Genomic DNA, 12,760 nt, shown 5'->3' on the forward strand with positions numbered 1-12,760 from the left:
TCCACTTTACTAAATGCTATTTTAAAACTTTTAATTTTTTTTTTAGACTGCAAGAATCGGGCAGCCTCTCCTTTAGTGTGACCGATGACCAATGATGCTAGCATGACACGTCCTCCGGTACCATGTGGACTGGAGAGAAACTGGACCTCATGGCCTCATGCTTTAGCACAAGAAGCTCTCACCAATCAAGCCAGGCCTCCAGCCCTTATAACTTTTTATCTTAAACATTTTTCAAATTGCTAAAATTTTCAATTCATCAAATTCTTCAGCTCTTTTAACTATTTTAAAGACTAATCATGTTATTCGATTTGTTAAATTTCAACTGAGTACAAATACCATCTTTATTTTTGCTTTCACAAAATATTTATTTTAAGACTATCTTCACTTCACCAAATTATCGGTAGACATTCTTGAGCTTCTACCATTCTCATCAATTCGACAATGAAGGCTTATGGTTCTGCGCCTTTCAAATTTATTGTCAACCTGCCATATGATCGACTCTATACATAAAAATGCTACAACAGCAGCGACAGAGATGCATAGCATAACCTGTGTTTCCAAATTATTGTTTACTGTTTGATGTTTCATTAATATCCACTGTAACATCGAAACCCTCCCCATATCATCTTGACCCCACCCACATTGTTCATATAAATGTTTACTTAAAGTTTAGAGTCAATTCTGACACACAAGTCTCCGACTTAAGAAGAAAGACATTTCTTTTAGATTTGTAAGAAAAACTTGGGGGGACTTTTTCCCCCTGATTTTAGATGGGCTGGCCTGGGAAATCGGGATCATAGTTTTTATTTAACTTAAATTTAAAATTGTAAAAAAACAACATTTAAACAACCCCTTTATTAATTATGTAATAATTATCTCCCTCCATAATTGAACAAGCTTTCCTTAAGATTTGGTCTTGAGAGAAACAAATGGGCTTAAAGCACACTAATGTGATAGATTACCTCTTATCACTAAAATTTTGCGGATACAAGTGTAGGTAAATGTTTCTTCAATAGGCGTATAGCTACCATCTTCCTGCGAGTAAAAAGCTTTGCTTTGAGAGCCCTCTTTGAAAACAGGACTTGCCTTCCATTGAAACTTCACTTCACTAGCTATGGTACAGAAACATAAGGCTCCCAAGAAAAGATTATTGTTATGAAGCATCAGTAGACTTCCACATTCCATTGCTCCTCTTTCTTCAACTTCCTCTTGTATTCTGCCCAGTCAATACCTGCAAAATATGTAATGGTCAATGACATAGTTCTACTTCATTTGTTTATTCATAGGCTTCTGGAAATAACTGTGTATGCTTTGCATCAATGTTTTACTTGTAATTTGCAACCAACTAAAAAAACGCATTTTTGATTGAGTAATTACCATCTGCAGCTGCCAATGAGACCATGATTTCATCAATGCCCTTTTCCATGCCTTTTAAACCACACATATACACATAGGTGCTGTCCTTTTTCAACAACTCCCAGAGCTCCTTTGCATACTGGGCCATTCTGGTCTGAATGTACATCTTTTCTCCCTTTTCATTTGTTTGCTCACGACTCACTGCAAAGTCCACCCTTAAGTTGTCAGGGTACTTTTCTTTCATCTTCTCGAATTCCTGTCAGAAGATGTCATACTCTAATTAAAAATTCTGAAATTCAGTCGTTTCTCAACAGGACTGGGTATATGTTTGTTGAGCTCGGTCAATTTAGTTACAGAATTGGAATCAGCTTACCTCTTTGTACAACAAGGAACTGCTTGTAGGAACACCCAAGAATAGCCATGCTAACCCATTGAACTGCAATATCATTTTAGGTCAGACATAACACATGAAATGAAATATGATAAGACAAAATGTTCCTCAACAGATCAAATGTCAGTTTGAGGATACCTTGTAGTCGTCATGCTTCTCAAAAAACATTTTCCACAAGAAACCTCTGAAGGGTGCAATACCAGTACCAGTACCAAGCTACCATTAAAACAAATAGTCAAGTTCAATTGTATAAAGCCATATAACTTGTCATTCTTATTTTTCTATACATACCAATTGGTCGTTAAAACTAAAAGCCAACAGCTGCTCACCAAAAATCTCTATGAGTAGCATCTTTTAACATCCAATCCATTAAGATGGAGTGACAATTTTTTTGAGAAAAATGCTTACCATAACTACAGTTGCATTAGGATCAGAAGGCATAAGCATTTCTTTCCCAATTGGACCTGTGATTGTAACATCTTCCCCAGGCTTCAAGTCACCTACAGTTTCCATATTAACGTCTCAAAATAATAGAAAAATCATACATATTGCCAGAAAAATTAAAGGCACTTGTTTCAACTCAACTAACAGCATCGCAACACTTTCACAAAATTTTACAACTGAATTTAACAAAAGGTTAAAATGGACTTATTCATAAAAATAAAATCAAAAAACATATGGCTTCAGAAAGAAAAAGGTGAACCATCCCCAAAGAATGTTCCGTTGATACTAATCAAACAGGAGAGTATTTTGTGCTCAATAGCAAACTTACACAGGTAGTTTGAGCATACTCCTTTTACTATCTCTCCTTGGTCATTAGCATATACAAGACGTTTAACGCACAAAGAAACCTGCACAATATACCTCCTCAAAAGATGAATTTGAATATAACAAAGCATATCGAATTGTCATGCAAAAGCAAAACAGGTAAGCAATAATAAATTATCTTAGTAAGGATCCTTTTACTTCCAGAGCAAACAAGCATATTATAAATTTCAACTGATGCTTAAGACTAAAAGCAACTGACCACCTACTTAAGTACCTGTTTGTCTACAAATATGAAACTTAACAGTAAAGAAAAAGGGCTTGGTGATCCACTGTGAAAAATTTTATCCACGCAATGCAGCACATATTGCCAAAGGGTGGATTGAGAGCTCTTGAAAACAAAGGGAATGACAACAAATTTGAACATTCCCCCACCTTTTATTGTAATCCTTCACAAATGCTCTCTTATTTTTTCGGGATAAATATGATATAATGAAACGTTTCCAATAAAAAGATTAATATGGAAAATGTAAGTTTTTTTAAATCAAATCCCATGTAAGATCCAACAATTTGAAAAAAAACATTTGAAATTCCAAAAGTGACACTCAAGTACATAATATAAAGATGCATCACTTCACAAAGAGTTTGGTACTTCGACAACTACACTTGTCGCCTGGATTTACTACTTTGCCCGTCAGGTTAGGGTTTGTTTTTACAAATACATAGAATTTCCATACATTTCTTTCAAGATTTTGTATAATTCATATCTCTAAGCTTTTTTTATTTTCTCAATTCATTTTCTTGGGAAAAAAATGGATTATTGTAATTTATTACTCTAAAAGCTGTTTATTAAAAAATGATTAATCAAAATATGCTCTACCCGAATTCATCTTTCCAAGAACCTAAAGTAGGAAGATTTTCTGTGATCCATCTTCGGGATAAAAATAGTAACACAATATCACGTTATCCCAACAAATCAAAGAACTGATCCTGAAAGTTGATACAAAATCTTCTACCTAGGTTTTCAACAAACAAAAAATTCTAATCAATGATATCGGTGAAAAAACACAGTACTGTTCCACATGGATGGAAGAATTTCTGCTGCAACTGGTATGTTGGTTTGGGTAAAGTGCAGTATGAATTTATAAGCAGGAAGGCATTGAAACTTACTGTTTTAGAGTCCCCAAAGTCCCCTAGTGCACTGCTGGCAATGGAATAAAGACGGAGCTTGTGGGGCTTCCCATTCTTGTCCACTCCTTTTGGGATGATTCCAATTGATTGCCCTTCTCTGTATGGAATTTCTCCTGCATTGACATTAGGGAGTAATTAAGGCACGCAATTTACCCATATACCAAAAGGGGCACTAGAGCATAGAATTGAAAATGGGTTAATACTATAATTGATGTGTGTTTAAATTTAGATGAGACCTTCTGTTGAGAAGACCATATGCCATGTCTCTCCAGGGGCATCGTCCCCAGTGATTTTGGTGTTGAGGAGAGTGCGACCAATGTAAGGACTCTTGGGCTTAAATTTGTTCACCACCACCCCTTCCTCATTCTTTTTTGATTCCTTGACGACCTTTGCAGGGGCCTCTGTTGTTGTGCTTGTCCCTTGGGCATTCACAAGGAGGAGGCCTATTCTGCCTCTGCCGGTGCTCAACCCCACGACAGGTTTTCCTTCGCAGCTGCTCAGTCTGGTGCCTTGGAATGCCTATAAATGCACAATCCACCACGTCAATTTCCAATTCTAATGCAAAACACTAGCAGTAATGAACTGATTACCTTTTGAAATGAAAGTCTATCAGCAGAAGAAGAGGACGAAGATGAAATCCGAGCAAGGGAAGAGGAATGCGCCGATGTGGGGAGAGAAACTGCAGCGGTGATGGCAGCCATTGTCACGAGAGAGGGAATTAACAATGTACAGCTGCAGATGCAGGGAGTATATGTGGGCGTTGTGGGGAGTATTAAGGGAATAAGGATTGGGTGGAGGAGAGTGGAGAGGAAAGAGTGGCGTTCATTCTAAGTGGATAAGTTAACTCACATCAGAGGTCAAGACCTTGGCTTCATGTTCATTTCTTTCTCCTACTACCTAATACTAATCTTGTACAACTTTCCCCATTCACTCTAGCAATCATTACTTTTCGATATTGAAGGGTTTTCATTATATTGAAGAAATATTTTAGAAAAATATTTTCATAGTGTAATGGAAATAAAGTGTTTTCACTATATTTTTATTCTGATTTTCTAATTATTTAATTAATAAATATCTAAGTTAAGAAGTTGAGAATGATAATCAAAAAATTATTCATTTTCATGTAAGTTTGGAGATCAATTCTTTTCATTTATGAGTTATCCAGTGGTTGGCACGTTAGAGCTCAATTAATCATCTTTAGAGCTTATGGGGCACTTGCCTCGTCAAAGAGAGGGTGAATTGGTATAAGATAAACTTCTACTTTTTCAAAACTTAACAACCATAACAATATCAATCACACTAGATCTAACAATTAAGAAACATAAAAAGAACACAAGATTTGCATGGAAACTCTTTCAAAAGAAAACTACAACATAATATTGCTTATATTAAATTCTCTTTACAAGCTTTGTAGGCTCAACTCACATGAGACCCCAATCCCCTATTAAATGATTTGTAGGCACCAACCCATTGGAGACACCAATCCCCAAAACCATGCACAAACTCAACAAGAGACATCATCTCTTCTTTTTGGGAAGCACTAACTTCCAAATAAGTAAGTATTCTCCTTCTCAAAGTATTTCTTCTTCAATATCACAAAGCATTCATCAAATTTAATTACACATCTTTTCTCTCATGAATTTGCTCTTGAATAATGCACCATATATTCCTTCCTCTACAAATTTATTTATTGATGATATAGCATTAAATTACCAATATCTTGTTTCAAATATTTTGTTCTAAGTCTACTTAACTTCTCTTGAATATTATTGCATAACTTTCATATACTTCCCTTCAAAATTTTCTCACACTTCTATATGCTTCATGACTTTCAATATTATTCTTCCTTCTTGATTGGTCTTGCTAAATATCTCTTATTGTTCCATTTCATTCATTGATACATCTTTCATTTCTCCACAATTATCTCTTTTCAAATTATCTCTTCATATGTATCTTATATCTTCATTCGCTACACTTTGATTCCTCACTTTCTTCTTATATTCTCTTTATTCCATACTCGTGTATTTTCCTTCATTTTCTGCTCAATGTTCGCACAAAATTTGCTTTTATTCATATGATATTACGTTGAGAAAACTTACCAAATAACTTCCATCCCACCTTCATTATATATCATCTCATATGCCTCTTCACCAAGGGATGCAATCCTTCACAAAGGGGTCAACCTTACATTTAAACATGGATTAATTAATTTTACTTTCACAAAAGTAGCTCTGCTAAATTGCAAGTCGACCAGCATTTAACACCAATTTAATTTACTTTTAAATCCTAATGGAAGTTATTCATGAAGAGTGATGTTCTTCTTCCTCCAAAAGGGGTGCTAAACCAGGTAAGGGTTGGCCATATAAAAGTGATAATATTTGTCCTTTAAACCAGTGTTGTCCTAATGGGGTCAATCTCATAAAATGATCATTATTTAATTTAATTTAAGTTCCTTGATGGGGTTGACCTTGCTAAGTGATAATTATTTAATTTCTCGTTGATAATTATTTATCAAGGCATACATTTTTCATTGGAATCCAATAGCATTGAGAGGGGGGGTGAATCAATGTTATACTGTTCTTCTTCCTCCAAAAGGGGTGCTAAACCAGGTAAGGGTCGGCCATATAAAAGTGATAATATTTGTCCTTTAAACCAGTGTTGTCCTAATGGGGTCATCTCATAAAATGATCACTATTTAATTTAATTTAAGTTCCTTGATGAGGTTGACCTTTCCAAGTGATAATTATTTAATTTCTTGTTGATAATTATTTATCAAGACATACATTTTCTTTTGGAATCCAATAGCACTGAGAGGGGGGGTGAATCGGTGTTATACCGGATGAATTAATTTTAGACCTATTAAAACATGCATACACCAATCGGTATACAGATACATACAGAATTGAAAGAAGTAAAGCAACCAATAAGCCAATCACATTAATAAGAATCATAACACACAGAATTATACGTGGAAAACCTCAAAGAGGAAAAACCATAGTGAGATTTGTGACCCACAATATCAATCCATTGGCCATATGAAGAGATATTACAAAATATAAGGGCCTGCACTTGCAAGAAGGCTTATAGCCTAGAGCACATTGCTCAATCACAAATGGAGCCTCACTGACTACATATAAATCTAGACTACAATCCGGAGAAGTGTTGAACTGCTAAGATAACATCTTCTATGCCAGGATACAACTCTGGTTTAAGCTCTGTTTGTTTTGGTCTGAAACCCTAAACCCTTTACCGGAATAACCCTTACATAAATATCCTCACATACATAATCTCTCTAATATATTTTGCATTACATCACATTTACATATCCATCACCACATCTATCATCCTATCTATCTTAAAATGATCTAATCCAACTGACCTATATACCTTATACAACTTGTCATGCCTTATGTCGACTTACAAAGATAATTACAATATCAAATTACATGTCGGCTAGATAACATAAATGCATGAATATGAAAAACAATTATCGATGCCGGATCCAAGAGATGTCAACCTCTAATACCGATAACCATATTCTAAACCATGTCGGCCTGCATTGTCGGTAACCAAAGAAATCCTTTTGTCCTGCCAATGTCGGTGTTGGTGTAGTATCTGTGAAGTGCTTGCCGGTACACAATGAACCAAAACATGAAGTCGAAACAAAATACCAAGTTGCCATCAATGACAACATAGTGAAACCAACCAATTGAGTGTCAATTGCCAACAATCTCCCCCTTTGGCATTGATGACAACACTCATGTGAAAAATGGTCAAAGTTTCATCTGTCGGTTCCATCCTGCCTGCTCCCCATGAGCTGAATATTCATTAATGAAAAATACTCCATATCTCCCCCTAATGTATACAACTCCTTCTATTCTTTTTACTTCTCTTTTATTTTTCACATCTGTATCACTCCCCCTTTGACATCATGTCATCAGAAATTCTAAAAAGAATGTCAAAGATCCAAAAATAATTGTACAATGAATATCCCAAAAATATCTTACCAGAGCTTAACAAATTTCAATTTTTTTGGATAAGCCTTCTCCAATAGCTCAAGATAAGTATCCCAACTAGATTTGAAAGTGTCATAAATAGATACAAGTCCATTTAATATATGTGCAGATGACTCTTTCTCACTTACCTCTGCCAGTGTGGGCTTTCCAACCATATCCATACATTCTTTCTTATGTACACTGAGTGAATCAAACTGGGGACTCACCAAGCCTCTCAAACTTCTAGCCCTTTTTATGATTTTGTCTTTTTCCTTCTCAAGAATAGAAATTTGGGCTTCCAAAATCATAATTTGACCATCAATGGATGTAGTCAATGAAGTCAATCCATCAAAATAATTAGCTATATTTGCAATTTTCTCCTGAAATTCTTTTATATTCTTATCCACATTAACTTTAAGTCTATATGTGTTACAACATAAATATTTGTACACTGCTTCAAAGAATTATCTATCAGTTTCAGCTTTTCATTAATCTTCTTTTTCTTAGATTCAATCACCTGATCAAATGCAGCTCTTTTAGCCTGGGTGAACCTCTCCAGTGCTTGTCAATTTGAAATATGTTGTAAGGATTGAAATTCCTTTAAAATGTGCTCAGTAATTGTCTTAAGCTTGTCGGATGGACTTGCTTCATTGTCAATCTTGCACTCTGAGACTAGTCTGTGTAAAACAGTGATTGACTGATCAATAATCTTTTTATCTGTAGATACCTCCTTCATTAATTTTTGTGTTGCCATCATCATGAGTTCGGTAGGACTCATCTCGATTATGTTTTTCTTTATAACCTGTGAGATGTCAATTGACAACAATGATGGACTAACTATCGATTCTCTATCGATTTCCCCTTTCTTCTCCTCTGATGATTTGTCCTTTATAGTTTCCTCACTTGCACCGGTGGCTTTCCCACTTGGTGCAGTCTCTATAACTGTCAGTTCCTCTGTAGGAACTGTAACTTCAACCTGTACATTTGTATCTGGAGGACTGTTATCCTCAATATTAGTATCATGTACATCATCAACCTTTTCACTTTCTGTATTAGCAGATATCTCAACATTTGTCTATACATTTGTATCTACCGAGGGCTGGATTTCCACTATCTTAATGTTTTTCAAAACTGAGGGTGAAGTACCCATAATCCCCTTTCCTTTTCCTTCAATCGGGGTGTCTGCAGTGTCTGTCTTTGATTCCAATGAAGTAAAGAAACCTTTTTTCTCTCCAAATAGCTTAACCCATGCCTTCTGAGTCTCCATTATTATCTCATTTACCCTTCCTAGCATCAGACTGGTTATCCTATGTTTTCTATTAAAGGCTTTTCTATCTGCCACCTCAAGTGTCCTTTCCATTTCCTTTGGAGAAATAGTAACACAAACTGATAACAACTCTTGAATTTTAATATGCTTGTCTTCTTGCATTGCTGACAGTCTTCTAGCATCTAACATATTATATAATTATGCCAGTATTTGGTTTTCAATTTCTATTAAGGCTTTCTTATAAATATCCAAATATAATAATACTGCTTCATCTACCTCTCTTTGTTCATCATCCTCTAAGTGTTCATAATAAAATTATACATTCTTTAACATGCCATCCTTAGTGATTTCATCTACTAACTTGTCACAAGTTTTTGGTGGACTAATAGTCACATTACCAGATTGAATTGCCAGATCGATTTCATTCTTCTTCTTCCTTCTTACAGTACCAGATGGAGCTGAAGTGGTTACTTTTGGTGCTTGCTTCTGTGCCGGTATTTTGAATGTAACCTTCCTAACCAGTTGCTTTTTAGCCTCTACCTTTGTTTCCTCTATTTTCTTCCTTATAACCCTCTTGAATGCCAAGGGTGTGTCATCCTCAGATTCAGACTCTGTTGTAACAGGCTCAATGTGTACTTCTGGATTCTTCCTCTTCCTGCCTTTCTCCGGTACAACATCAATTAATGCTTTGATGTCTTGTGAGACCTTCTCAACAAATTTTCTAGCCTTTCCTTCATGCTTCTCTCTCATCTTCTGGTTGAGCTCTGTTTCAACCTCTTGTGATTTTTATTTTTCAGTACCACAAGGCTTCTCTGCCTCATCAATAGGTGCATCAATCAACATTTTTTCATAAGCCTCAAGGATCTATGCATCCACTTCATATCTCATTTCCTCAATCCAAATCTTTCGGGGCTTAACTTTTTTCATAAGTGTTTCATCCTTCTTCACCATGAAGCATATGTTAGTTGAATATTTTTCTACAATATGCTTAGGAATCCTTTCCCTAGTCTTCATAGATTTATGGAACCCCTTAAAATATCCCCATAGCTTATCATCTCTCTGACTTCCTAAAGTAGCAATTGACTGTTTCAATTGTCTCCCTACTGGGATATCAGATTCCCATTGATTCTTCCTAAAACCAAGATTGTCATTCATGAAAAATAACATTAAGCAGACAATTAAGTTGCCATACCGGAAGGTTCCTTTCTTTTCTCCCTTAATCTTTCTTAGGTTTATTAATAGTTCATCTAACATCCAACAACATAGATCCAATTTCTAATTTTCTCTCATCATTCTATATGTTGCCAAAATGCAGGAACTGGAAACAGAATTCAGTCGGTTTGACTGAGTTACCTTATATCCGATGATCATGCTACCAAATCTGATGTCTGTGTCGGTAATAGTGCTTATTCTCATAGATCTCCTGTTAGATGTCACGCCAGTGATTTTATTCACATAATCATTTGAAACCTTCTTGTCTGGACATTGCCCAACCTTTGAAGAACCAGTGATTTCCTTGATGGATTCCTTGGTGATCTTGTAAGGTCTATCCAACCAGATAAACTTCCCATGTACTCTGCTCAAAACATACCTAATTATCTCATCTTTGAATTCCGGGATGTCCAGAATGTCGGTAAACCCTAAGCCTTCAATGTGCTTGTATGTCGGTTTGATCTTTCCAGATTCTCCCATCAGCTCGCTCATGTACATGCCCTTTATTTTAGATGTTCCCAAGTCCTCAATGTGACAATGTATGTATACCCTAACATCTTCAACATAGACAACTCCCTCCGGAACACGAGAAAATGCTCCAACTGAATCTTCCAGGGTAGCCACATGTGGATACCGCTTGAAAATTGGCCTGGGGCGGTCCTTGACCTCTACTACAGCCGGATTTGCAACAAAGATAGGAATAGATGATGATCCTACTTCCATGTTTAAAGATAAATACCTGTTGATCGTTCCAGTGAAAACCCTTGACAAATTCTTCCAGTCGTCGATGAAATAGCTCAGGAAGAAATCTGATTGCTCTGAAATTCCTTTGATTTCTCTTAGTCACTCTTAATCACTCTGAAATTGCTTTGAATGCAAGGTGATCAATAATGAAGTGAATTCGACCTTTTAACCTCCAAGAAAAACCCTAATCTTCTATTGACATTAATGACTATCGATGAAAGATACCAAATCTCGAACAGAATATATCCATGTCGGATAAGCATCTCCAATGTCTGGAACATCTTCCAGAACCTCTTCCCGGGGCATATGTTGCATCTTCATGAATTTTGCCTACCCCTAAGGTATCTACCTCAGTTACCGGATGATCTACTTGTCGGTGCAAGAGCAACCTCCTCTACTGGATAAATAACTGGTGCATTTCCATCTGATGATTATTGTTCAGTCTTCCTAACCCATCTCTGAGTATGATCTTGTCAGATTTCACTAACCTTCTCCTTCCCTTTCTCATTTGATCCTCCCTTACCAACCGACGGATTTTCGATTCTACAGAATTGAGCAATATGTCAAACCTCATTACACGCATAACATGTAACATTGTTCCTTTGAATTGCTTTGCTAAAACCGGTGAAATTTCTTGACCTGCACTGATTATCCATATGCCCAAACTTTCCACATGCATAGCATTTAACATTCATTCTGTAATCTTTTATCTTATGACCATACTTATTGCATTTAGAACATTTACCGGGAGCAGAATCAGGGTTTTGATTTGCTATGTTTCTACATTGTCTAGCCATATGACCAAATCTATTGCAAACAAAACATCTACCATTAAATTCATAAGCATTAAATTGCCTTACCAGTGCCTTATGGTTTTGATCTTCATTAGCAGTACCGGAACTTTGTCCTTGCTCAAATCCAAGTCCACTGGAATCTCCAATCTGCCTTTGTCTCTTCAACAACTCATCTAGCTGTGCTGAGCTAATCTTGATTTTTTCTTTATATTCACTTGCAGTAGTTAAATATTCTCTCAGAATTATTATTTGTCTCTCAAGCTCTTGTTCATTACTTTGGGATTGTACTAAATCAATTCTCAACATATCATTCTCCTGAACCAACCTACCACATTCTTCAAATTTGGTTTTTAGGGATACAACAAGATTTTCTTCCTTTTTATTTTGGTCCTCAATCTCCTTAGACATTCTCATAGTTATAACTTGCATTTTATTTCTCATAACCATGTTCTCTTGGCTCAATTTATGGCATTGTTCCTTAAGTGCATCTTTCTCTTTATCATCCCGACTTTGCAAAAGTTCCTTCCTCCTAGCTTGAACAGATGATAGCCTCTCTTGAAGGACAATAATGAATTCCTTAGCAGAATTCAATTCATATTGTAGCTTTAAGTTCTTCAACCTTTCAACATCATAATCTTCAAGTGTCATCTCAAGTTGTTTCTCCAAACCCATGTGCATGGATTCTGGATTGAGGATCTTCCTCAAGCTGTTAAATTGCGTCTGAGGCACAAGGCTCTGATACCAATTGTTGGAATCCAATAACACTAAGAAGGAGGGGTGAATCAGTGTTATACCAGATGAATTAATTTTAGCCTTATTAAAACATTGCATACACCAACCGGTATACCGATACATACAAAATTGAAAGAAGTAAAGCAACCAATAAGCTAATCACATAAATGAGAATCATAAGACACAAAATTATTCATGGAAAACCTCAAAGAGGAAAAACCACGGTGGGATTTGTGACCCACAATATCAATCCACTTGCCACATGAAGAGATATTACAAAATATAAGGGGACTGCACTTGCAGGAAGGCTTAT

At 36.0% G+C, this 12,760-nt stretch overlaps 1 protein-coding gene across 1 annotated transcript; it reads right to left on the minus strand.

Moving 5' to 3' along the window:
* Positions 1-840: 840 nt before the first annotated feature.
* On the minus strand, positions 841-4,534 carry LOC131045332 (ferredoxin--NADP reductase, leaf isozyme 1, chloroplastic). Its single transcript, XM_057978912.2, has 9 exons — positions 4,294-4,534; positions 3,940-4,222; positions 3,683-3,816; positions 2,520-2,598; positions 2,156-2,247; positions 1,886-1,963; positions 1,730-1,792; positions 1,378-1,612; positions 841-1,231 (listed from the first exon to the last, which is right to left on the minus strand). The coding sequence occupies exons 1-9, from the start codon at positions 4,402-4,404 to the stop codon at positions 1,164-1,166; spliced, it is 1,143 nt and encodes a 380-aa protein (XP_057834895.1). The 5' UTR covers positions 4,405-4,534; the 3' UTR covers positions 841-1,163.
* Positions 4,535-12,760: the final 8,226 nt, after the last annotated feature.

This window comes from Cryptomeria japonica, chromosome 3, assembly GCF_030272615.1.
Source record: "Cryptomeria japonica chromosome 3, Sugi_1.0, whole genome shotgun sequence".
NCBI lineage: Eukaryota > Viridiplantae > Streptophyta > Pinopsida > Cupressales > Cupressaceae > Cryptomeria > Cryptomeria japonica.

Coding starts and splice junctions, on each gene's coding strand:
- LOC131045332 (XM_057978912.2), bottom strand. CDS start 4,404: ATGGCTGCCATCACCGCTGCAGTTTCTCTCCCCACATCGGCGCATTCC. Junction 3,817..3,939: donor TATGGTCTTCTCAACAGAAG/GTCTCATCTAAA, acceptor ATGTCAATGCAG/GAGAAATTCCATACAGAGAA. Junction 1,613..1,729: donor GTTCCTTGTTGTACAAAGAG/GTAAGCTGATTC, acceptor ATCTTCTGACAG/GAATTCGAGAAGATGAAAGA.